The 27,981-nt window shown below is 42.4% G+C and overlaps 1 protein-coding gene across 2 annotated transcripts in view; it reads left to right on the top strand.

Annotated features, from left to right (window-relative positions):
* The first annotated feature begins 124 nt into the window (after positions 1-124).
* Positions 125-27,981, top strand: part of RAPGEF3 (Rap guanine nucleotide exchange factor 3) — an 87,046-nt gene continuing 59,189 nt past the window's right edge. For both annotated transcript variants that reach the window (XM_018572957.1, XM_018572958.1), the window contains exon 1: positions 125-407. In XM_018572957.1, coding sequence (XP_018428459.1) covers positions 237-407 — 171 coding nt within the window. In that variant the 5' untranslated portion in view covers positions 125-236. The remainder of the gene's footprint in view (positions 408-27,981) is intronic.

Raw genomic sequence — 27,981 nt, forward strand, 5'->3', positions numbered from 1 at the left:
GAGACAACCATATTGTACAATGTCCCCCTGCTTCCACTCAACTAAACACATGACAGGCCAGATTGTCTACTGGAGATGATGTGGGTTGTGTTTCTTTTGCATAGACGCTTTCGTTGGGTTTTATTGACTTATTTTGAATGAACAGCAACAAAGTCCCATTTGTCTTACGTTGTATTTAGGTGACTGGGATCAGGGGAAGAGTTGAATGGTTTGTAGGATCTGCCAGTGTCTGTCTCATGGTCCTCTGTACTGCTGGGCTATCCTTAGTCTCCCTTCCTCAGAAGATTTTGCCTTTATGTGACATGAGGCACAGGAACAAGATGCATTTCTTCAGGAGCTACTCCTATGAGATCCAAGTGGACCAGAAATCAGAGGACATTGCCAGTAGCATCCAGGGCATCCGATGGGTATGTACTATGTATCATTCAGTGTCTGTGTCATTACATGTGAGTGGCTGATCCCATAATGTTAGAGTTATATAGTATTGGAGGTTGAATAAAGACACAGGTCCATCGAGTTCAATCTTTGTGTGTAAGTGCGTGAACGTGTGCATATGAGTCCCTGTGTGGTCTAGTATTTAAGAGTACCTGTACTCTCCGGTTCACACCTGGGCGTTTTGTAGCGCGTTCCAACGCTCTGCAAAACGCTCAAACACAGAAATCCCATTATTTCCTATGGGTATGGTTCACACCTGGGCGTATTACAGGCCGCATGAACGCGCTACAAAACGTCCTACGCCCAAAGAAGTACAGGAGCTTCTTTGGGGCATTTTTGTTGCACGTTTCCATTGGTATACAGCCAAGTAGCCCTTGGAAACGCGCATTTGTTGTGCGTTTTTTACAGCGAATCGTGGTAAAAACGTGCGTCATCAAACGCACGACAAATGCGCATATTCGATACGCCCAGGTGTGAACCCTGTTACGGTCTCTGAGGAAGGTATCTCATTGATTTTGGAAAGATGCAATACTCTCTGCTGATACCACTGCTTGTGGCAGCGAGTTCCAACATTTACCCGCTCTGACTGAAAAGAAGCCTCTACGCCCTTTGTGGATAAATCTTTTCTCCACCAATGTCCAGCAGCTATTTATATGTAATAGAAGCATCTTTCCTATGTGCAGATCAGCGGACGTCCGCATGGTTGTATGTAGAAAAACAAAGTGTTAGATTCCCAAAAATCAGTGTTTGCCACTCGGTGCACTGAATACAGCTAAATGTGCGATATATATACATATATAGTGTCACTATGGAGGTGGAGGTTAGTTTTTGGCCATGTATCAAGGTAGTATCAGATATATAAACATAGTTAATTATGATACGCTATCATGAGAATAAAGTTAAAGAAATTGGATGTCAAATGTATTTGTTTTTATATTTTGTAGGGTCCTTAAAGAAAAACTCCAGGCAATTAACACTATATCCCTTGCAGTGGGGCTACCTATGCACTGCAAGGGTTACGTTGCACATTTTGTCTAGGGAGCTAAAATAACAAAGATACCCGAACCACAATCCAGGCTGGCTGTTAGACCAGTCCCTTCAGCCTGTCTACCCCTCTGCTGCAGCAGTGGAATGTCCCTCAGCGTCCTCACATCCTATACACTGTATTGGATGTGATGACTGACAGGACCGTAGACTGTTGGAGGGGAGGGGGAGCAAGGCTCCAGGGACCAATCTAGCAGCCAGCCGGGATCGGGCGAGTATATATCTGTTTATTTAGCTCCCTAGACAAAACAATTAACCCCTGCAGTGAATGGGTAGCCTCACTGCAGGGGTTAAAATTGTATTTTCCAAGAGTTCTAGAACTGTAGGTAAAAGCAAAAATGACATATATGTTGTATTATGTCAAAAGCCATAGCCCAGCACTTTTTGTTTTCTGAATCCCCCCACTAAGATTGTTTTATTACTGGTTGATCCTGCCAGTAGGTCCATTGATTTTCCACTTCTTGTAACAGGGTGACAACACGGTTTATTCTGCAGTAAAATCACTGCATTGTTGTCACCCTGTGGACCGCACAGTGTAAGATAGGTACGTTGTTTTAGATGACGTTTAAATTGATAACAAATGAATTAAAGGTCAGCTCTAGATAATACCTTTGAAGCCGTTAAAGCAGCAGTTTTCTGACAATGTGAACTGATGTACACGCCCCTAGCAGCCAGTCCCCTGTGCCCATCACTTTTCCTGGCCAGCTTGGCCTGCATGTAAAGGTGGACAGTGAATGTGATAGAGGACCTGTGTGAACACTATCATTATGGATATTCAGTCTATACAGTTCCTACAATACAATATGTTTCCCTATAGTGGGCCCCTCACTGATAAAACACATTTATTGCTAGGGTTGCACAGATACCAAGTACAGTACTCGGTACAAGTACGAGTACATGAACAGATACTTTTGAGCTCCAATACTACACTAGAGAAAATTTCAAAAATTAGGAGGCAGCTGTCATTTGTAAGGAGCACACGGAGCTCCTGAGATTTGTACATCTCTGTTTTATTGTACGATTTTGTTTTTATAAATATAAATAAAGTGATGCACAGATACCAGTTTTGCAGTACTGGTACTTGCCGAGTACTTACAAGTATGAGTACTGATGCATTTTTGTTTAGTGTCATGTGACAGTTTTTCTAAAACAATACAGACTCATGATTTCAGGACAGTGGTGGAGCACCAGAGCCAGGTCCCAGCTGCAAACGCTGCAACCCTGGTAGTTCTCATGAAAATGCCAAGTATCTGCACTGGTACTTGAAAAGTATCTGTGCATCCCTATTTATTGGCCTGTAACTAGTGTGGGTTCCAACAGCTCTGATCAGAGAGAAAGTTGAACACGCTTTTTTGACTATATCCACACTATAGCCCCACGCTGTGGTTTGCCACTTATCTGTTTATTGAACAAATTGTGCAGTAACCCATAGCAACCAGCCACCAATCACAATTCATGTAGTACTGGTCTGACTTCATCAGACTGAATGCCTATTGGTTGCTGTGGGTTACTGCATTTAACAGTCAGCACATGAGGGGACCGAGCATAGTCCAACTGAAAAAACGAGATCACTGGTTTCTATGACCCACTGAAGCATGGGGGACTTTCCGTCGGTCAACACTACAAGCTCACTGATATTACGTAGTTTATGCGCTCATGTTGATCTAGCGAGTTATATGCGTATTTCCTCTGTCAGCTGTATTCACCCTTTCAATGTAATTTGTTTGTACTTGTTAAAGGTGTAAGGTATAAGCATAAATAAAGAATTTATAAAAAATAAAAAACAGAAGGTCAGCACAGTTGGCAGAATAAGCACAGAATTAAATAATGACAGCAGTGATCTGGGAATAATCATAGCTCTGTAAATGATACATCTGCTTTATTTATTGCAGAGGGAATAATATGCATACTGTATACATTCCTAAATACCAACCCAGGGCTGAGATCTCTTAGCAGCAACTCCTACCAGGAGAACATTAAAGGAGAACTATGGGGTCAGTGTTTTTCCCCATAGTTCTCCTTAGGGTAACGGGAGGACACAAACTAGCGTCCTCCCGTCACCCTAGGCTCAGTATACCGCAAGCTGGAGCTCGCGGTATACTGAGACGCCGCAGTATACCGCGAGCTGCTGCCCGCGGTATACTGAGACGCCGCAGCTGAAGCGGATCCTGACAAATAGTAAATGATGACAAAATGATAGTGAAGATCTATTGGGCCCTGTTCACACTTGTCTTTTTTTGGCAGCGTGTTTTTTCTTCATGTTTATGCGTGTTTTGCCGTGTCAGCCCATTCATTTCAATAGGTTGCCCTACGTGCTACGAACATGGCAAAGAAACTCATGCAGAAGTTTCAGCTGTGAGCTTCACGTTTTGTTTGACCATGCGTTTGTGCAAGTTTGTGGCTCGTCAATGCATGGGCAAAATATGCATTTTGCTTGTCGCATTTGGAGTGCCATTAACAAGTAATTGTACCGCAAGCATGTCATGTGTTTTTCCGTATTTGTGTGAATGCGTGTCAATGGGCATGTATGGTCGGGGCCTTAATGGCCTCATCTTTAGTATACCTGTACTGTAATAAAAGAAATAATAAAGACATACTGCAAGTGTTAAGTGCTCGTTTGTAAAAAAAAAGGTTATACTCACCTGCACCTCAGATCTGGCTAGTTCCCGCCTGTCTCCTCCTCCGCTGTAGCAATGGCATGTCCCTTGGCATCCTCACATCCTATACACTGTATAGAACGTGATGACTCAGGGACCTTAGACTTCTGCAACAGAGGGGGAGCAAGAGGGAAGGGACTGGTCTAAGAGCAAGCCATCTCCGAGGATCAGGTGAGTTTAACTTTTTTTTTTTCAACCTACAAACAGAGCACTTAACCCTTGCAGTGCTTGGCAGCCCCACTCAGAGTTCTGCCTTAAGCTGAGATTCCCTCTGAATAGTACACACAGGTGGCTATACGTGGGGTTACACTGGTACTTGCATAAACCCATACATGTGTACACGGGTAAGTACAAGCGTGCATCCACGTACAGCTGCAGTACACCCCTTTACTACTACGGGTGGCTGTATGTAGGGTTGGCACCTGTCCAGGATTCACATTTAAATGTTGTGTCCAAGATTCATGGCAGCAGAAACCCGGACACAAGATGTCAGGCAGACAGGGGCAACCAAAATTAAAATAGGGGCTACCGGCCCGCCACTGAAAATAGTCTCAACTGTGATATTTACATATGAATGGGTGGCGCTGTTTACATATGAATAAGCCATTCTACCTCATTCTACCGCAAACATTTTCGTGCGTCGCTAGAGTGTTCGGGTTTCGATGGAAGAAAAGGTGGCAACCCTAGCTGTATGCCGCAGCTGGTTATCCTGGGCGTAGAAATACGCCTGCAATTTACGTATCACAGTCATACGCCCATGTGCATGAAGCCTAACAGAGAGATTTTCAGGTGTCTTCCACCTTTCTGCTTAGCACCACACAAAGATTGCGTGTATATGTGCAGAAGGTGATCTGATTGGACAGTAATCCTCCAGAGGTAATTCCTAGCTACTTCTCCAATCTTTCCAATACATGATTCTAAGGTGTTTGAACCATAAATGACCAAACCAACTATTGCAACTCTGGAGGTTATGAGCCGGCTTCACCCAAAACATAATACTCAACTTTTGGTATATTTCGGGTTTATATTTTTTTTAATCAACATTACGTTTTTATTAAAGTTTTATAACAATTACGACAATCTCTTAAGTGCAATGAAAATGAAAGAACTCCAGGAAAACATACCCTTGCACTGGGGCTTCCTCCATATTGCATGGGTTAAGTGCTTGTTTTCTCTAGGGGGCTCAGATAGACCAGTTTTACTTACCTGATCGTCGGTCCTGCAGTGGTCGGCACTCACCTCTCTCCCCCTCCGCTCCAGCTATAGAATGTTGTCATGTCTAAAGCTGATCATACACCTATAGATTATCTGCAGATTTTCTATTGTCAGATGGAAACAGTTCCTCCATCTACGCTAAACTGTGTGTATGGAGGAATCTCCCGCTGGGCCAAGCTTCAGTATCTTGCTAGTCTGCCCCGCTGGCTCTCAAAACACCTGAACAATGCCTGCATCCAATCAGATTGTTCAGGTATTTTGATAGCCAGCGGGGCCGACTCATAGGATACTGAAGCCTGGCCCAGCGGGAGATTCCTCCATACACACAGTTTAGCGTAGATGGAGGAACTTTTTCCATCTAACCATAGAAAATACGCAGATAATCTATAGGTGTATGGCCGGCTTAATGCAGGTCAATGGACATTAGACCACCCTCGGCCTAGGGAAGAAGAGGCTGCGGGGACCAGTCTAGAAACCCGGAGGGAGTCGGTGGTACTGATAATCAGGTAAGTAAATCTGCTTTATTTGAGACCGCTAGACAAAACGAGCTCCACTGCATGAGTACGTTTTTGATTTTTCTGAGTTCTACTTTAAATGTAAAGGGAAAAAATTGATTAGGCACCGGAAACTGAGCGAACAACTTTTGTCCCCTTTTTTTCACCTTAAATATATTTACAGTGTCTGGATATGTCTGCTATAGAGATCTATTTCTATTATTGACTTGATGGCAGCCACCAAACACCCCAAATACTGTAAGCTGTAGTTGCGTGCTGACACCCATCATGGGAGTAATTGTCTTAAAGACAAACTTTGGGAGAAGGATGGGTTTGGCACCTGGTGCTCATAAAAAGGATGTACCGTAAATTCCCCGTTATCCGGCATCCACGGGGATTGGTGGATTCCAGATAAATGCTCTTTCTGGTTGCTTGAGAGTCACTATTAAAAAGAGGTCTAACTAATGCCATACCCCATACTATACCATATCATAACAAACTCTGTATTGGCTTCATATTAATATTGAAATGCAGTAATCAAAAGCAACTTAAGCCAAAAAGACACACAATCGTTTGCAGGATAATACATGCCGTAGATCAACAGAACAGTGAGTACTAGACATGTGCATTCGGATTCGGATGAACCTGCAAATCAACGAAATTCAGTTGATTGAGCGGTTCGTCCGAATCAGAAATAACAAATTTATTATATGACCGAATATAATAAAACTATATTCAGGCATACATAAATTTGTTTGCAGAACGCGCAGGCGCACCGCCAGCTTTGAGCATATCTTGGTATACACCGAGATACACTCAAAGATGACGTCGCGCAAGCGCAGAACGTGCTGGCAGCCTGCATGGCCACCACCTGTTCGGCATTTTCAGTGTGACGTCACACGCTGAACGAGCAGTGGCCATATCGCCCGCCGGCGTGACGCCATCTTTGAGTATATCTTGGTATGCACCAAGATGGCGGCGCCCGAACATACGAGTGCCACTATCCAGGTATATACCAAGATACACATTTAAAGATGGCGGCGCGCAAGCGCAGAACGCAGAGGCGGCCGACACGGCTGGCGCTTGTTCTGCATTCTCAGTGTGTGGTTTCGGATTCAGAGTCTCATTGCCTCCGAAACAGCAGAAAAATGTGTTTTCTTTGATGAAACGAATGTAAATGTTTTTCGTTTTCATTTGTTTCGTCATTTTTTTGCAGTGCACATGTCTAGAGAGTACACAGGGTATTTTTTTGTGTGGTTAGATGAGAGTTCTGGTTATTTGAATACCGGATAACAGAGAGTTTACTGTATATCCTTTGTGGCTATTGAGGAATCTATTTAAATGAAAATGTTTGTGCCCGGAGTTCAGCGTTAATGATGGTAACACCTACACAAAGCACCCATCTGCCACTACTTCTACAGTAATAGAAATGTACAACATGATATTTAGCTTTGCTGTTTAGCCCATTTTCCATGTTGGCAGCTTTTTAGGCTAATGGACGTTTGCACAAGGGTGAGTGGCTCTTTACTTCCTGGAACGTTTGACATAATATCCGTAAATGATATCCAGAGCTCATTTATGTACTCCGACTCGAAATGTAATATTACCTGAACCTGAACTAATATAAACCTGCAGCTTCATTCTTATTTCCAAGTCCCTGTGCTGATTAGACGGTAGCTCCATAGGATTTGACCGGTACGTAGAAGTGTCCGCTATAGCGCTGTACACAAGATAACATTCCACATTCCTTGGTTCTTGCAGGAATGGCAGAATCTGATTCTGTGTCAAACACTCCAATCTAAGAGCAGCTTTTTAGGTCAATATTAAAATTCCAGCGTGACTGCAGGGAAGTTCTGGAGAGGGTGTTAAGTGGCCCATTAGTAAATACTCTACCTATGAAAAACAGTAAGGAAGGAATAACAGAAGAGGAGCAGCAATGTAGGATTTGTTCCCACCAATAGACTTGACCATGTTGGAGCACATCTGAACAGACAGTTTATTTGAAAAAGAAGTAAGGCCAATTTTTTTTTAATGTACTAATGTTCTCCTGTGACCCAAAGTCAGCATATAGCAAGCTAATGCCCCCCTAAATGCTGACAGCCAGAGCCACGCTACAGCCAGATAATATTGTCAGGATCCAACCCACTGCCTGATTGACAGCTGGTTCTACCTCTCTAGAGCCAGAGCCAGATGTGCCCGACTTTTTCCCTGTCTGTCCCTCCAATGAACATTGAGGGGAGGGGGGAATTCCGGCGGGGAGTGCGGACTGGCAGTCTTTGCTCTCTGCAGGGAGAAGGCTGTGAGCTGAGCAATCAGCAGTTACATGATTGCCCAGCCAGGATTGTCCCTAATGAGGCAGACTGAGGTGATTGCCGCAGGTGGCATCTCATTGGGTCACGTCGGGAGGCAGCAGTTATGCCTGCCGCCCCCTTTCCAGCCAGAGTGTCCCAGGTTGCTAAGATCTCTTAGCAACCTGGGATACTCTGTCCGGTGTCCCACCCAGCTCACTGACATCATTGGTTGCCAGGAGCTGAGCGGGACGCTCTGGCTGACATCCCACCCAGCTCCTGGTAACCATTGACATCAGTGAGCTGTGAGGAACGCCAGACAGAGGCCAGAGGTAGTGACACTCTGTGCAACCAAACCCCCCCTGGAATGTTCATCACATCACTACGCTGACCCCCCCATTCCCCGGTAACGTTCATCACTATCAACGGCTGCCCCTGTTACACCAGTCTCAGGTGACTATAAGTCTACGAAAGCCCCTGCGCTGAGCTCACGATCTGTAGAGTCGGTGTGCCACAGCTGCAGAGTGCCACGTCAGTATGTTTACTCTCCCAATACTTCTCCTTTAAATGTAATATAGGTGCTGTTATAAGGGAGGAACACATCCACTTTTTAGCACTATTAACATGCCGTTGTTATCTCTGTGAATCCCTTCCATTCATCTAATTGTGGAACGTCTACTACAAAACATGCCAACCAGTTTCAGGGATACATTGGGACTTTGTCAGGGGAAAAAAACAGAATTTTATTCTGAACACCATTGCTATTTTTATGATTTTCAGAACAGGCCTCCAAACAGACAAATGTTAATGAGCTCTTAGCGTTCAAATTTTTTTAGGAAAATTGTTGCCATGGAAAACACCCCCGTTTTCTTTTTGCAGTTTTTATGACTCAGCTGATGGAGTTATTATTAATAGCAGACACTACATGGCTGGTGGGCCGCAGTGAAGCATTGCAGGAGACGTCTCCTCTTCCCAGTGGAATGGATGTACAAAACTGAAGCAAGTTACACTACATGGGGCCACACAGCATCCTTGGTAACCTATTGTGTGGCTCTCGGGGACCCTGCAGACTCTAGTCTCTGTTCTGCTTACCTAAGACAAATATTCTTTAGACTGGCTTCAAGTAGATAAAAGGCTTTAGTCCTCTTCTGGGTCATAGGAATGCATGTTCTATTGTAGTTCTGTGACCCAAAGTCAGTATCTAGTGAGCTACTGCCTGCTATTCCCTGACAGCACAGAGCCACACTGCAGCCAGGAATGATCCCGACAATATTGTGAGGATTCACCATGTTGCCTGATTGACAGCTGGCTCTGCCTCTCTAGAGGCAAAGCCAGCTGTGCCCGCCCCCTCCCTTGTCTGTACCGCCAATGAGTACTGGAGAAACAGAAAGGGGATGGAGGAATCCCTGTAGGGAGCGTTGACTGACAGTCTTTGCTCTCTTCAGGGAGAAGACCATGAGCTGAGCAATCAGAGATTTCATGATCGCTCAGCTCTCCATCTATAGAGCCGGTGTGTGACAGCTGCAGTGTTCCACGCCGGCTCTAGGTATTAGGATGAGTATATTTTGCTCTCTCAATACTTCTTCTTTAAATGGCTTATTTCTGTCTTTCACATTCACTTTTTTGGTCCTGCTTGTTCCTTTTTTGTTTTTATATTTGTTCCAGATTCTTTATAATAATTGGAGAAATATCTGATGTGGTGATAGTAATTTTCAAACTGGACTCAAGACACAAATAAATGATGTTAAAATATATTCCTCAATAGCCACAAAAGATATGAATCCCCTTGCCTTTGTAAACCCATTTATTACCTTGTGAAAGTAGTAGTGCCATCATCACTGTGCTGTACTATATCTGCTGTCCCTGACCATCTCTTGTACTATGTCTGCAGTCTCTGACCATCTCCTGTACTATGTCTACAGTCTCTGACCATCTCCTGTACTATGTCTGCAGTCTCTGACCATCTCCTGTACTATGTCTGCAGTCTCTGACCATCTCCTGTACTATGTCTGCAGTCCCGGACCATCTTCTGTACTATGTCTGCAGTCCCGGACCATCTCCTGTACTATGTCTGCAGTCTCTGTTGAAGTGACGGGTCATTGTTTATAATCCTGTATGAAAGGGTAACAAAGTCCATGAAACACTTAGTGGGTTTCCAAGCTGTATTAATAATGATATTGCAATGCTCCGGGTATCACATGGTAGTCAGGGAGATACTATGACATACTGTAAATATAGGCTGCATGGCATTCACATTACATACTTGTTGTGTTACGCTCACCGAGAAATAATTCATATCCGCAATCTTTGTACTATATCATACGCAGGTAATAATGATTGTTTCTGGGAACTTAACCTGAACTGTGGTAATACCGGCTCTATAAATAGATGATTTGGCAGTAAAGTGGAGATCAGTAAGCATAGTTATATGAATGAAAGGTTTGGAAAGAAAAACTGTCTGTGCTGCCATAGCAAACATTTATCAGCCCCATATATTTCCTGCCCTTCCTCACTTGTTACAATACCAGCTGACTATCTACAAATCCTTTTGATTGAAAAAAAAACAACTCCAGGAAAACATACCCACGTACTGCATGAGTTAAGTGCTTATTTGTGTCTAGGGACAAAAATAACAAAGTTATACTTATCCGCATCTCCGAGCGGATGATTTACGGGACCTTAGACCACTACGGAGGAGGGGGAGAGACACTAGAAGGGCCAGTCTAAGAAGAAGCCAGCTCAGAGTATAACCTTTTTTTTTTTTTTTAATCTAGGCATAAATGAGGCCTAAGGGCCTGTTTCCACGATGTCCGTTTTCTGTGCTGACCTGATCCGTACGCTCCTGCACTAAATATGCATCCCAATGTATTCCTATGTGTTTTATGGGCTACAGTTCTCACGTGCGCAGTCCGTTCAGGTTACGACAGAAAAAATACTGCATGTCACATTTTGTACGGTCAGGAAACGCACAAACGCGGCAAAACGCAATGAAAACGGAACGCAATGCAGCTAAACAAAAAAAAAAAAATGTATTCTTGCTCCACTTTTTATGATGTCAGAGGCAGTCAGAGTGGGAGATAGACAGACAGGTTGGGGTAGAGGTAAAGACATGAACTGCAAACATTTTAAACATGCCCATCACCTTTCCATGGACATACGAGTAAAGGAAAAAAATGTATCCGGGTGAGCTCGCAAATCCTCATATAAACTCCAGAACTGACCCTTGGAGTCCCGGAGCCTGAAGATTGGGTGTACCCAATAACGACGTCTCCTGCGGGCTCGTTCTCTGCAGATTGCTGTAGCCAGTACCATCAACATGCTTGCAAACATGTGATACATGTCTGATCACCAGCTATACATACACAAAGGGAAGTAGATGTTACGAGAGGTAGTCCCACTGCAAGGGTTAATACAATTTTTTCTGGCGTTCTTCTTTAAATCCAAGAAAATAGACCCTTCCAGTTCAAGGTAGTTGGGAAATGTCCTATTATTAAGCCTGACCCATGTCACCCATATTTGCAGATGGGTGCTAAAGTACGCAGTCCCTAAACTTGTGTGCCCTAAGTCATTGCCAATACCTCCTTTTTGATCTTAAAGTGACATTAAACCCTCAGATTTTTAACGTAAACCAATACTGTAATGTGTGCCTTACTGTAATCCATGGTTGTTTCCCTTCTCTTTGATGCTCTTCCTTTAAAATCCTCATGTCTTCTCATGCTGGGGGAGAACTTCCCTTTGCAGCTGAGTGCCTCTTCCTGTAGTGCTGTCTCAGGTTGTGAACCTATACAAACGGATACACAGACACCATGTAGCCATTCCAGAGACAAGGCAGTCTGCTGCAAAACAGAAGTTCTGCCCAGCATGAGAAGAGATACGGATTTAAAAGGAAGAGCAGCAAAGAGAAGGGTAACTACCATGGATTACAGTAAGGAACACATTACAGTATTGTTTTATGTTACAAAATCTGGGGGTTTAATGTCACTTTAAAGTGCAACTAAAGGCAACACTGTTTTTCCTTTTTTTGTAGTTTTGGATACGGTGGACAGGGATTGGATCCCCTGTCAGGTGGCTGTGTCCCCGATCACAGGGAGATTCACCCTCTCTATTCGTCCTGGTGACTGAAAGTGAAAGAAAATCCCAAATTCTGGGTTATCATCAGAACAGGAATAGATGGGAAAACCTCTAATAGGGGACACTAGTTCTGGTGATCCTGCTAACTACCAGGGATTTCCCTCTCTTTGGAGGGATTTCCTCTCACTTCCTGTTGCGGCAGGAAGTGAAATCTCCCCAATGGGACACAAATGGCAAAAAAAGGTGACAGGAGTTATAAACCTCCCTTAAGCAGGATATACACATATATATTTTCTTTGTTCAACCTGCGGGCTAAACAAAGAATATATAACAGATTCTTCCATCCATGCTGAGCAGCATGAATGGACGAATCCCTCACTGTGTATTCTGATTGGTTTTGTTATTGCACATAATTAAAAAAACAGTTCATCTAATAAATAAGCAGTAAGCATTAGTTACGGTTAAACTGTATACAAAGCAATATAAAAGTTATAGGCTAAACTACTGTATATGGCAGGGTGAGCAACTCCAACCCTCCTGCTGTGCTTTAACTACATATACCAACATGCCTCTGCCTCTGGGAGTCATGCCTTTAACTGTCAGTCTTGCAATGCCTCATGGGACTTGTAGTTCCACAACAGCTGGAGGGCTGGAGTTGCCCACTCCTGGTATACGGCAATGTCAGGTATGTTTAGGGACATACTAGTACGAGGAGCAGACAGAGTTAAGAGTGTCAATATGGAAGGACCTAGCTGAGTCGAAATGTTTGTTCAAGGTGCTGCTGACGTTCTTAGGCAAAGGAACCGTGACATGAGGATCCTGAGCAGGTAGCGATTAAGCACACAGTGATAATTTCTCACAGCCATTCAGGTTCATGGAAAACAGGACCTTGAGTATGGTTGGATATTTGAAGTGAGCACAGATTGGAGGGCAATTGCACCTTTATTAAATCAGCTAGTTTGCTGTTTCCTGTAAGTAAAGGAAATGTTTCCCTAAAGGAGTTGTAATGTTGCAGCATATACCATCCTGTTATATCTTCAACATTGTAATAGGAATACACACTAGAGTTGTTTTTCATAATGCAATCAAAGCTTTCTTGAAAAAAATCCCTTTTTACGTAGTCTGCCCATCACTTTCATCAACTTCCTGGATTACCAGTGTGCTTTCCGTCTCTTTCCCTGCTGCTTCATGTGATGCCCTCTCGATTTGTCAGAACTACATATACCATCATGCATTGCTTCCAGCAAGCAATGATAATGTTAATTTCTTGCTGGAAGCAAACTAAATGTACAGTTTTCTGTTAGTACTAAAAGCATATTGAAGTATTAAGGAGTGCCATGCAAATGTATTGGCTTGTGGAGTGGAATCATCTGGTGGTAAGCACCTGTGACCTTATAGGTAGTCACATAGCTGGGGAAAACATGCAGCTCACCCAATCTGGTGTTAAACATATCTATCTATATCAATCAGATATGTAGGCTGCCATTGCTGACATATCCATCCCCAAAAATGCTAGTTACATGGCAATAATGTTAATACTTTCTTTGAATATTTGACCCAAAACAGACATGCAAATCAGGAGTTCAGAATTCACTGACTTTACTTGCTGCATGCTTATGCTAGGTCTGTAAGGGCCCTTTCAGATGAGCGGTCTGATGGGATACCCAGTGCTGGTCTATGGGCAGCTGTGTTTAAACGGAAGGCTATCCATTTACACCCGATTACCCCTGACTCCGGCCAGGTCTGGAAAAACAAACGGAACAGTATTCCATTTTAACGACCTGATCATGCTATGGTTCTGTTGAGAATGCCGACCCAGTCGAATTTACAAAGTATTAATTCCCAATTGTTAATTGTGACCTTTGATATTATTATGTAATTGCTTATGCATGGATGGCATATTATCAACGGTCACAATTAATACTTTGTAAATGGTGAGGTCAGCAAATTCGACTGGGTTGGCGTTCTTGATAGAACAACGGATCAAGTGTAATCTGATAATTCCCCATAGACCAATATGGGGTCTAGTAATTTCATTTTTTTTCTCCATCGCAACATTAAGGAAAATTCTGGACGGACACGACTGTCACAGTAGTGACATCCAACCCGCACTGCTCCGAACAGGAGGGGATCCGTTTGGGAAAGCAGGGTTAAATGTACAGCGGGAAGCCCGCTCTTCTGGGGGACCTGGGACCACGGCAGATTAATTCAGGATGGAGAGCAGGGAGCAGAGCAGAAAATGTCTGTTTTCTGATCTGCTCCATGTGAACAGTGAGACAGAACGCTGCACTTGCAGCCTTCCTGTCTCAACTGTCACAGAAGATCGTGCACAATGCTGTGCTAAAACTCCTGTATTGGAGGTGACAGGTTCCATAAAGAAAACCTGTCACCTCCAAATGCTATCACACAGAGGCTTGTTAGAAATAAAGTAAAGTGAAAAAAAAGTAAAAATTAAAATTAAAAAAATTTTTTTTTTATAAAAAGTAAAAAATAAAATAAATAATAATAATAATGAAAAAAAGTGATAAAAAAGTAATAAAATCAATAAAAATTATACAAAAAGTAAAAGATAATAAGATAAATAAAATGTTTTTAAAAGTATAAACAAATATTTAAAAAAATAAAAAGTGAAAAAAGTACGTATTTTCAGTGTTGGCACTTTGAGATAAATAAATAGATTTTGCTTTGCAGTTTGGGCACTCAGTCTCAAAAAACGTTAGTCATCATTGTACTAGACAAAACAGAAACATTTAACATAAACTAAAAATCAAGTGATACTTTGTTTGCTTCAAATGGACCTGTCTGTATAATGATGTTTAATGAGTTTAATCCCAGCCCAGTGTGTTTGACTACATTGTATAATGGCCTCTTAGTAGCTAAATTTAAACATCATAAGTATAAAAATAAACCGTGGCATTTGTTATCTTGTTGGAACCATTGTAAGTGACTACACAATAAAATGCTATAGCTATTTTTACCCTCAGCAGGATGTGTGGTTGTATATTAAGCCATTTAGGTGTCATAAACCACAGGAACAAATCTCGCTGGTTACCTAATCTGCTGATTATAATTCAGTTGCAATGACATAATACTGGCCAAAGACCAGAAATATCAATATGTCAACTTGCTGGGTGTAAACAAAAGGCCTTTTTAAAAAATATGGTATGATTTCTCTCTTCTCCTCTCTATTATGAAACATTCCCCAGCCAAATCAGATTCAAACATCAGACATCAGCTAATTGGCGCTAGGAGCAGTTCTTATTTAAATGTGTTCTGTTGATATAGTGTCCTACCATTTACAACAACTGAGCCCTGAAGAAGGGGGGGGGGGGTATTGGGCCCCCAAAACTCATTGGCTGGTTTGTGTTATCCTGTTGTGAACTAGTACTGATAATCAAGAATTCTGGACTCTTGCACCTTTTGTTTGGCGCTCCCATTAGACTTTGTGCATGCAATTCTTATTTAAAGGCTAAGTTCACCTTGTGGACCATGCTTTATGTTACACACATGTTAAACCCAAATTCAGGGTGCAGCAGGAAACATGGTCACATCAGCAACACCCCGCCCCTCCCCATTTACCTGAGTCGTGGGGTTCTTCTCTCTGCAGGCTGCATGTATTTTGGCGTAGGTCTGCACTGATCTGCCCACACAGCCCCGTCATTCATTCACAGGTCCTTTGACAGCATAGCAGAGGGAAGTACAGTTCCCAATGGACTACAAGTGCAGTGAAAGTCACCACACTTGTAGTCCATTAGTTCTCCCTCCCATCCATGTTGCTGTCCATACCAAGGTACGAGAGGCAAAGTCTGCAGGAGCCAGAGCATTGCACCCACGATCTACTGATTGCGGTTGCAATGCTTTACTGACTCCAATGCAAAATACAAAAAATGCTAATTTGTTTTCTTTAATTATATTATTCATTTATTATTTTGTCAAAAAGTGGACTTTTACCACAAGTTTACTATTTCTTGTTATAAATGCGACATACAGTATCCACTTTTTTCGTTTAATATCCTTTCAAGTTTCTGACCTTTACTTTGCCCATCTGTACCATTAAACCTTTGAATTGGCCCTGGCTTTGCTGTACGTGAAAGTCTCCCAGTGTGTACAGAAGTGGTTGTTGGAGATCGCACTAACATGGCTGTCATTTCTGGTCATGCACAGCAAGCTCAATGCAGTCTCAGAAGATATCCAGTATTATGCAGGAAGATCTAGATCAAATAAAAGTCAATGCCATCAGAAAAGATTTTTTCTTTTTTGTGCTTTATAAAAGAGATAAACAAAATTATAAACGAAAGTGACATTTTGGTTTGTTTCTCTTGATGACATTTTAGAATAATAAGGTCTTTTGAAGAGTGTCCTCACTAAAGGTGCCCATACACTGCTCGATTCTCATACGAGAATCGCGGGAAATCAATCTACAGAACAATGGTATACATACCATATAATTGGAAATGCATCAACTCTGGTGCCCTGACTGCCTATCACATTTCTTGAGACCCTAAAATACCAGGACAGTAGAAACACCCACAAAATGACCCCATTTTGTAAAGCAAACAATGTGCGTCTATCTGCTATCAAATCAATTGAAACTGTTTTGCCTGTGATCAGTAACCTGAGAAATGGTAGAGTTGACGTCTGATGCACGACTTGTTTACCTGGAGCCAACACTTATAGCATGGAGTGTGGAAGCAGGCAAGGTCATTTGAAGTTTGTCATAAGGCTTGCTCCTAGCATTAGGGGGGCATCTTGTTACCATTTTTCCTGTCTTTTGGATCATTAGGTGAGCAGACATACTGGAGTATTCAGTAAAATAGAGCAGGGAGCAAATCGACCCATCAGAACTGACTTCATACTGGTCTGATTTAAAGGGTAGGAGCACTTTACAAAGTGTGCTGCCCAAGGGACTCCCTTGCACCCTGATCAAAAAATCAAATGGCTATACAGACCTCAAGTCACTGTATTCTTGCTTCCCACTCTTGTGGCCTACTTGTGGACAGTCAACATTTACAGCCCTGCTGTCCAACCTGCGGCCCAAGGGCCACAAGTTGCCCTTTGGTACTTGTCATGCATCCCTTTGCAGAACCCAGCAGTCACTAGTGGAAACATATATTTGTAAAGATGCTATAATGACAGTGATCTCTATCAGTCTCATGTAGCATGTCCCAAGTCTCTGTCTCCTGTAGTCTGTCCAAAGTCTCTCACCACCCCTGTTGCATTTCTGTAGTCTCTGAGCATCTCTTCTAGTATGTCTGGAGTCTCTAATAGCTTTTTGTCATATACTGAACATTTTGTGCAGTCCTTTGAAACTGTCAGAGGCTACAGATTAGGTCCCCTATACCAGGAGTGACATCCAGAGCATCCCGCATAGCTCCCTGCCAACTAATGACGTCAGTGAGCTGGGCCGGAAAGTCTGACAGAGAATCACAGAGCTCCCCGCCCATACCTGCCACCCCAGTAAGATGCTGCCTAAGGTGACCACCTAAGGGTGCCTAATTATATGGATGGCCCTGTCTGGTTTACAGCTTTTGCTGTTATAGGCCCTTCATGCTACTGAACATATGTGCAACAGCTGCAGTATCAGTTAATGAAATACATGTTTTCTGCATGAGTTATTCACCTTCCTGTCTGCCGAGGAAAACTATTTTTCCTAGCTTGAGTGCATAAAGCCACTGATGCCCCTTGTACTGTGAGCACATTTTAAAAAACATATGTGGCATTAATTAAATTGTATGTATATCCGTTATTTTTTAATTTAGGATAGAATAGGAAATGGTTAAGAACTCTGTCATGTTTGGGAGTTGTACCTTTGCTTCCTGGGCCGCAGGAAGTAAGAGGCATTATTTTAGAAGTGAGGGGATATCTCCACTAGATAGTATCACCAGAACAGGTTTCTCCTCTGGAAGATTTGTCCTCACCTTCTGTTCCTGTTGGATTTCCTAACACTTTCTGTACTGAAAACAATGGTAACCAGGACCAATGAGGGTGAATCTAACCAATGAGATACAGATAGCAATGAAAACCTGGATATCAGCCGTTTTAACATGTTCCAATGCTATGGCAAAGGTCAGGTGACTGGATTTCAAAGAGAATGCTCTGCACAGTTTTACCAACAAAGTACAGCCTCTTTCACAATTTATGAGTTTAATGTTGTTAGAATACACATTACTGTGATTATAGCAATAACTCCTGCAATATACAATTCTGGTCACTAGATGGCAGTGTTTTTAAGTTCTGCTATATATCTATGGTATGCTCTGTTGTGTTGAATAAGGTAGAGAATAAAGCTGTGACTTCCTTCCTGGTTCAAGCCATGTGCCGCATGCATATCAGACTGTGTGCTTGTGTTTCTCTCTGAGGCTGTGCAAAAGTTCCAACAAATGTAGTAGAGCAGCACACTGGATATATTGGGATTGTTTGATTAAAAGTCCCTATTCACACCTGCACATCTACATTTTCATGCCCCTTTTAGCCCAATTGTGTTGCGTGTTTTTGTGCGTTTTTACGCAAAAATTTCCCAGCACACTCACTAGCCAGCCTGCAAAAAAAATTACACTAACTATTAGGGTTAAAAACTGAGGTTTTAGTTCCACAACTTTTGCAAAATATGTGGAGACCACACTCCAATATGTGGAGACCACACTCGTCAAGGCCCCTCTGTGTAGTGTGGTCCTAACTCTAATCTATGAGAGTTTCCATGGAGCATATATAGCAAAGGACAAATTGGCTGCAGGTTCTACAGGAGGTAGCCCAACCTCCTTAACGGTACAGGGACACATCAGAAGCCCCGTACAACACAATAGCAGCTGAGGCCCCCAGTGTGTCCCCACACCCCACACTCATGAATTCATAACTAGCTTCTATGTGCACCTTACTTTAAAGATAGTTATGGATTGATGAGTGCGTTTGCCATTTGTTTCATTTGTGCATTGTTACACGCATTGACACAGGAAAATGCATGTTGCATGCATATTTTCATGCCCTTCTGTTGAAGACAATGAGGCCAAAAACATGATGAGGGGAATTTATCAAAACTGGAGCAGACAAAATCTGGAGCAGCTGTGCATGGCAACCAATCAGCATCCACCTTTCATTTTCAAAGCTTAACTGAACAAACTATAGAGAGAAGCTGATTGGCTGCCATAGGCAACTGCTCCAGATTTTGTCTTCTCCAGTTTTGATAAATTCTCCTCAGTACGTCCCAGCAAAAGAAGCACCGGCATTTTTTCCAAAACACAACATCACAAGGCACAGTTGTAAACAGGCTTGTAGTGCATTGTTGTGCGTCAGCCAACGCGCATAAAATCATACAGGTGTGAATGAGGCTTAAAGGAGAAATCCAGGTATCTACAAGCTGCAGGTTTGGGGGAGCTACATGCAGAGGGCTACACTTATCTCTAGCATCCTTCACTAGATTTGCTGCTACAAACTGTGAGCTCTTTCCGCTGTTTCAGCCACCATCTGCACACTTTTAGTACGTGAACTCTGCTGTGGGTAGTTGGGAAGTCCCCACAGACTTTTATGTGTCCAACTACTTTAATTCAAAAGATGTAGAGCACAGGGACTGGGAGTTTGCATGTAACAGCTGAATAACAAGAAAGCCAACATTTTGCAGAAGAAAATCAAGTGAAGGATGTCATGAAGGTAAGTGCAACTTACTTATTACATGTTGTGTACATTTTTCAAAGCTTTTTGAAAGAAAAGGCAAGAATATATACATATACTGTATATTGTGATTACTCTAAAACAAGTAAATTAGCATGGGGTTGTGAAAAATGAGCTCATATTTAACTACTCTTGTCAGTTTTGTATGAGGCCGTTTAAAAATGGATGCTGATGTCATATATTTGGATTTTGCTAAAGCAATCAATAATGTTCCAAGTAATTTCCTGGTACAGAAGTTGAGGACTCCCGGATTAGGGAAGAATATCTCTACATGGGTGACATACTGGTTAAACAGCAGAGGACAAAGGTAGTTAAACAGCACATGTTTAAAATATGCTAAGGTTAGCCATGGTGTACCACAGAGATCAGTGCTGGGCACAGTTTTTCTAGATTTATTTATTAATTACCTGGAGGTATTAAAGTGGAAATAAAGTCAGCAAATACCTCTCCTTTATTAATCTCTAAAAACTAGAACTGTCCCACCCTGGAAGGTTTCTTGATGCTGCTTCTCTACCATGCCTTGAATCCCCACCCTTAGCACTAAGCTCAGTCCACACACACCTTACCATATATACAAAAAAAGGTTAAAAATACATTCCCTGAACTTAATATTATAACTAATATTAATTAATATTATACTGTATGTGTGAACACACTCTTTATCTACATGCCTAAAATAGAAATAAAGGGCCGGTTGCCCGCACCAAATACCAAAAAAACAAATTGAAATAAGGTTCTAGTCATATCAAAATATAAATCTTTATTGGTCATACAATGATAAATATACAATCCCCATCTAAATCCAAAATTTGAACACCAAGATATTGGTGTCCAGATTTTGATTTTGGATTGTCCTGTTCATGTGATTGGAGCCTTATCTTGTTTTTTTTGTTTTGGTATTTAATGGTTATATTACCACTATGGGCATGGATGAATCAGTACAGGGATGTAGATTCAGTGTTGTAATGTTTCCTTGGTGTTCACTTTGACTGTGGACCACCGAGGGGCCAGGAAGAAAGGTGAGAATTCCAATTCCAGCCAACACTTTACATTTCATTTTGGATAGAGCTAGGAAGGGTTTTTTTGCAATTGCGTGTTCCTATTGGGAAGATTTTCTCTTATATGCTGTTAGACAGACACAGTCAAAAATAAATGTTTTATTATAATGTAGAAGGATTTATGGTTACTGACTATGTTTTTGTTGTTGTCCATGCCTTCCTGCCCTGGTTACAAACTCCCCCCTACACGCACATTTCATGTCCGGGCATCACAAGGACAGGAAGTGGGGGAGACACTCCCATTGGGGTCACAGACAGAATTAAAATTGTAACTCTTACACACACTATTGAAACCAAATATTGGCCGGAATTATCTTTAAAGGGGAGCTGAGCTCAAAAACATCTAGAAACGTTATTTGTGCTGTTAATTGTTAATTGATGTTTTTGAAAGCTGCACACTGAAAAATTTACCCTTTGTCTGAAATTCCTCCTGAAATACAGGAGTGCACTACCTGCTGTGTGTGGGGTACCTAGGAGTCTATAGCCTCATAGCTGTATATCTGCAGTATGAACATTTGGTGACTTCATTGCTGTGCTGCTCGCTGTTCTCCTTGGTAGAGATTCAGATATGAAGAAATAAAGCCCTGCCTCTACCAAGATGGCCACCACCACACAGTGATGCAGTTTAGAACATGGTATGGTAAGTACTGCGAAGTCGTCCTTTAACCCGAGCCTTTGTTTTGGGCACAGATTCCAGAATTCACATCCTTTTTAAGGTGCTATAGAAATGTCACTTTCACCAGGACAATTCTGGTACTTCTGAAGTAGAAAGAGTTGGGTTGCATGCGAGCACTCTGCAATTATTTTTTTTATGTACTGTATATAACATTTACACCAAATATCATCAAATAAAGGTTCAAGTTAAATATATAAAGGCTCTGCTTTCAAAATGTATTCCAGTTTCTACAAGCACACACGGGACAGAATAACCTGCTCCACTGCCTATTGTTTGGAGACTGGCGTATATTATATACCTTTGAATTATACGTTACAGTATTAATGAACATATTTGTTCTGAAGATGTTAGAATCAAGGTGTATTTCCTTCCAGCAGGGTTGTTATAGAGATCTTAGAATCACAATGTATTTTCTTAAAGCAGGATGCAGCTTAAATAGGATCCATAGAAACCAGAACAACTGAGACTAAACCTATAACACTTTGAAAGGTCTGAGAAGCTTTTGGGGAAATGGTTAATGTAGAACGTCAGAGTCTGAAATGATATATAATTGGAAAAGCTTTGCAAATATTCCCTTAGAACTGAGGGCAAGGCGGGGTGCCCTACAGCACATTAAGTGTATCCATAGCAACGCCATATTGCTGCCAAATCTACTTGGTACCAGAGTGGCGGAGGCCTGGCGGAAGGCCAGAGTCTTGCCGGATGTGCCCTGTAATTCAGGAATTCTGGATCAGAACAGGGCAGGAAAGCCTGTGCAGAGAGAGAGAGGAGGAAAGGAGGGGTGCACTGCTATTGTATGAGAAGAGGAAACTCACACAGGCCAGCGGAGGACAATGCATTATTTTTAAATGCTCTACACTTAAAGGAATACTAATCCTGAAATACAATGCGGTGTATTTAGTTGCATAGGCAAGTGAGGACGGTGAAACCCTTGTTTGAACAGAAACACTTTTTGACAAGTAAAGTAAACATGCAGAACAGCCACTTTTTATGTTTACCACAGCAAATATATATATATATATATATATATATACCAACAACCATGCCACATTCAAAGTTACTTAAATCCCCTTTCTTCCACATTCTGACGCTCGGCTTGAACTTCAGCAAGTCGTCTTCACCACATCTAGACGCCTAAATGCATTGAGATGCTGCCATGTGATTGGCTGATTAGCAATTTGTGTTACCAAGCAATTGCACAGGTATACCTAATAAAGTGGCACTGATCAGCCATAACATTATTAGCCATAACATTGACAGGTGAAGTGACTAAAAATTGATTATTCCATGGCATCTGGAAGTAGATGGGATATATTAGGCAGCAATTGAACATTTTGCCCCTGAAGTTGACGTGTTGGAAGCAGAAACAATGGGCAAGGGATTTGAGCAAATTTGACAAGGGACAAATTATGATGGCTAGATAACTGGGTCAGAGCAACTCCAAAACTGCAGATCTTGTGGGATGTTCCCGGGTCTGCATTGGCCAGAACCTACCAAAAGTGGTCCAAGGAAGGAAAACTGGTGAACCGGCGACAGGGTCATGAGCAGTCAAGGCTCTTTCATGCACATGGGGAGTGAAGGCTGGTCCGTGTAGTTTGATCCAATAGAAGAATTACTGTAGCTCAAATTGCTGTAAAAGTTAATGCTGGTTCCCATAGAAAGGTGTTTGAACACACAGTACATAGCAGTTTGTTGCGTTTGGGGCTGTGTAGCCGCAGACCTGTCAGGGTGCGCATGCTGACCTGTGTCTACCGCCAGAAGCACCTACAAATACAAAGGGCATATGAACATCAGTACTGAACAACGGAACAATGGAAGAAGGTGGCCTGGACTGATGAACCATGCTTTTTTTTTAACATCATGTGGATGGCCAGTTGTGTGAGCATTGCTTACCCTGGGAGAGATGGCACCAGGAATCAGTATAATAAGAGGGCAAACCAGCATAGGCAGTGTGATACTTTGGGCAATGTTCTGCTGAGAAACCTTGGGCCCTGCCATTTATTTGGATGTTACTTTGACAAGTAACACCTACCTAAACATTATTGCTGACCAAGTACACCCCTTCATGGAAACGTTATTTCCTTATGGCAGTGGACTCTTTTAGCAGGATAATGAACCCTACCACACAGCAAAGATGGTTCAAGAATGGTTTGAGGAACACAAGTAACACGAGTTTGAGGTGTTGAATTAGCCTCCAAATTCTCCAGGTGTCAATCCAATTGAGCATCTGTGGGATGTGCTGGAAAATTTGTCTGATCCATACAGTCCCCAACTTGCAACTTACAGGACTTAAAGTATCTGCTAGTGAGGGCCTGGTGCCAGACACCATGGCATACCTTCAGAGGTCTAGTGGAGTCCATGATTTGACTGGTCAGGGCTGTTTTGGTGACAAAAGGTGCACCTACTTAAAATTAGGCGACAGCCAGGAACAATCCAAGTAGGTTTGTCCTGCACTTTTATTCAAAAGGACAGCAAACCAACAACCAATACTGAAGGGCTTTTTACAGTCTATAGCAAAAATGTACAAAACGTTTGCTTCCTGAGCCACTAACTAAACTCAGGTAATTTCCTGACTAACAGGGTCCCCTCTGAATGGGGTCCCCAAATTAAACAGGCAACCTTCTTCTCTTTTGTTTACTTCTGGTGGGGTGCATCTTCGGGTGTCCACCTGACTGCCTGTATGTCGTGGACACTTCCTACTGGCTGTCCAGCAATGGGTCCCCTCGGGATCCAGAAGAGGCATGATGTCATCTCAAGGGAACTGTGGAGGGCTGGCTGGTGAAGGACCATCTGCAACGCTGGGTTAGCGGTCCCATAAGGCAGGAAATTATGCTAGCAAGGGACTTAGACAGAAGAGTTAGGTGAATATAACTTGCTTCACCAGGTAAGAACAAAAACTGGATAGGTAGGAGGGGGGTGTGAGTGGGATCATATTTTGCCCAGAGTGGGGTATTAGAGTGAGGGAGGATAGCAATTTTGCTCAAATGAAAATATATTGAAAGTGAAATGCAATGTGACCAGAACAATTATTGGATCATTATAATAAATAACAACTGCCATAATAATATCTGATATTTGTAGAAGGCTTTACAGAGCAAACAGATTTTAAAGGGAGTTCACCAGCTTGTGATGCTGAAGAAGCTAATAATATGTAATGAGCAGAAGTTGAACCATGTAACAACATTAGTCTAAAAATAGGATGTTGTTCCGGCTATGCAAGATAGTTATAAGGAAGATTTATCCTAAATTAAAGATTGGACATGACTAAGCTGAGATCACATTCAATTTTGACTCATCTGTACTTTTGGAAGGTTGCTCAGCATGGGAGATTCTGCTCGAATGCTATTTTCAAAAAGTAATGGATGTAATTCCCAAAGCAAGTGCAAGTGGCATAGAGTCATGGGGTGACAAACTGCTCAATGTTGTATTATTTTATCTTATTTTGTGACTGGACCTCATGCTGCTAGATAAGCCATGCTACCATTGAAATGTACATTTTAGTGGTTGTGAGCAGGAAGCGTAGACACACTCAGAGTAAACCACTGCTATAAAATCTCTACTTTCTGTATGAACAGTCACTTTCATTCTACCAAGGCAGTTGCAATCTGATTGGTTAAAAGAAACGTATCATGCAATTTTTTTTCCACTTGAGACTTTCTGTATGGACGATACAAGAAGGGGCCTACAGGCGATGTATTTGTAAATTCCTCTCCTGCACCACAAGTAGGGGGTTCTCAGATCATTAGAATGCCATCAAAAAGGTCAGGCATCTCAAAGTTTCATTATCATTTTGACTGGAGCGTATGTACCTTCATCTATGTCACAGGTTTAGACTATGAAAACTGACCTAAAAAGTTGAAAGAAGGGATGAGAGGTGCCTTCATGTACCTTCATTTATGGTTAACAGCATCCTGGGACCCCACAACTTGGGGTACTCCATTTCTAAGCTCCCGGTCAAAGATTTAAGACCCCCCTTCCCATCCCGCATCCCTCAACAGTTGACATCAGTCTCTAATATTTGCATTGCAGTGGGCATAGCAAAGCTTTGACTATGAGCAGAATGTTTTACATTTTATATGAGCGCTTGGGGCTTTTGGAGAAAGTTTGAAGATAAATGAAAGTATATTTAAGCTTTCAATGCCTGCTTCAGTAGTTAACAGTAACTCAAACCAGAGACAGGTTTAATTTACATCCTTGAATGCATTCAGGGAACATTACCTATCTGACCAAGCCTTCTGTATATCATCAGTATAGCTGTAGTGTAGCTGACCAACCTACAGTTTAAAATTATTTTGTTGCTATTCTGGGAACCCTGATCAGTCTAGGTCAGGGGTGCCCATAAGGTCGACCGCGTTCTACCAGTCGATCGCGTAGCGATCAGTGGTAGATCGTGAGGGCCTCCTCTCCCGGCCGTGGTTCTTCTCTGGATCCCCGCTGCTCTCCCCCATCTGTATGCAGCGGGGATCCAAGAAGTGAAAGAACCGCTGCAGCACGCGGCGGAGGAGGGAGCTTGGCCAGGTTCTGACAGCCGGCTCCTCTCTCTCCCCTCACCGCTCGGCCTTAGTTCTATGACAGCGGCTCCACCCCCCACGGCTGCAGCGCTTCTTTCACTTCTCCTCGGATCCGCCGCTGCCTCAGCCAGGGAGAGCAGCGCGGATCCAGGGAAGAAGCTGATGCCCCTGTGCGTGGTCGAGTGGCAGTGGATCGGTACATATCAGTGATATGTTCCGATTCTCTGTGCAGGACAAACACTGGAGCGATCAGCTGATCACTCCAGTGTTTGTAAATAACTGGGAACACATAGGGGTCTATTCACCAAGCTGCCGAGGGCAGCCGAGTGAATGACCGATCAGAAGTGAAGTGAGCCGAACACTGTTCGGCTATTCACTTCAGGCTGGTACGCATAAAAAGAGATTGAGGACTTTGTGTTCTCAATTTCTTTTTTAAAAGGGAAATATCAGGGGGCTGTTTAGACCCCTAATTTGTCGGGGTTGTGGGGTTGTATTGAAGTCAATGGCACAGCAGCCATGCCCACCGCCCACAGTGCAATCGCCCGCACCCAGGAACGCAGGCACATTAGTGCTGAAAAATTGTGGGCGCCCCTGACCTAGGTGTTCTCAGTTTCACCCACGGTAATATACTTAGGGCTTCTGACTGGGAGAGGGGGTTACATTGCACAAAGTCATGAGATGAGAAGCTGTAGTACCTTCCAGCAGTACTTATGTTGTTCTTATATAATAACGACATCAGTAGAATACAAAGAACAGGTTATGGTCAAATAGGTGCATTTTCTGATTTTGGCACAGTTGCAGTATTAGTCATTAGTCATTCCCTGATTTCACTTATTTCCTGGAGTTTCTCATTAATGGTTGCCTGGCTCAATAAAGAGTATCCAACAGTAACATTTAACGAAAGAGAAAGCTCTTATTAAAAACACAACTATTTACTTAAAAAGTATACCAACCATAGTGGGATTTAAGCGGGGCAAGGTGGAGGATAAGATACTACTATATGCAGATGATACATTGGTCTTTTTAGCTGATACTAATCATTCCTTAATAGAAGTGATGTCTCTACTTCAGGAATTTGGTAGGTTCTCATGGCTATGTGTGAACTGCGAAAAATCCATGTCACTTCCGATTGATCCTCTTCCATGTGCATTGCCGATGCGAACGCAGCATATACAAATAGTGGAATCACTTTCTTATTTGGGTGTCAGGATCAGAGTAAATGTTGAGGCATATTTGGAAGATAATTTAATATCAATTTTGCAGAAATTTCTACAATGCAATGTATGGTGCAAACTTTCCCTTTCGCTGGTTGGCAGATTAAATCTCATTAAAATGATTTGGATGCCTCAACTCACCTATGTACTGTATAATTCTCCATGTTGGATTTCTCAAACTATATTTAGGAGGATAAATACAGTATTTAGGGAGTTAATATGGAAGAAGAAACAAGCACGGAAACTTTGCCATACCCTAAAAAAAACGGGGGTTTGGCACTTCCAAATTTATGGATAATGTTTTTGGCCACACAGTTAAGACACCTGGCGGGATGGAACTTGCCAGGACAGAGGATAGGGGCATATGATATCATTAAATGTTTGTTTCAAAATAGAGACCCCCTTATGGCCCTTGAAACTACTTTATATTTGAAAGAATTTTCAAATTTCCCCACTTTAAGATTAATTGGTAAAATGTGGAAATCAATTAAGGGGTTGCTGGATATTTCTGGGTTTACAAAGTATACTTCGATATGGGACAATGGGGAACTATACGAGGTAAATAAACTCCAAGGATTTGGAATATGGAAGAAAATGGGAATTGAGACATTGGCGCAAATTTATGATCATGGTGTCTTGTGCTCGTTCCAACA

This window comes from Nanorana parkeri, unplaced genomic scaffold (genome assembly GCF_000935625.1).
Source record: "Nanorana parkeri isolate BGI_ZX_2015 unplaced genomic scaffold, ASM93562v1 scaffold2186, whole genome shotgun sequence".
NCBI lineage: Eukaryota > Metazoa > Chordata > Amphibia > Anura > Dicroglossidae > Nanorana > Nanorana parkeri.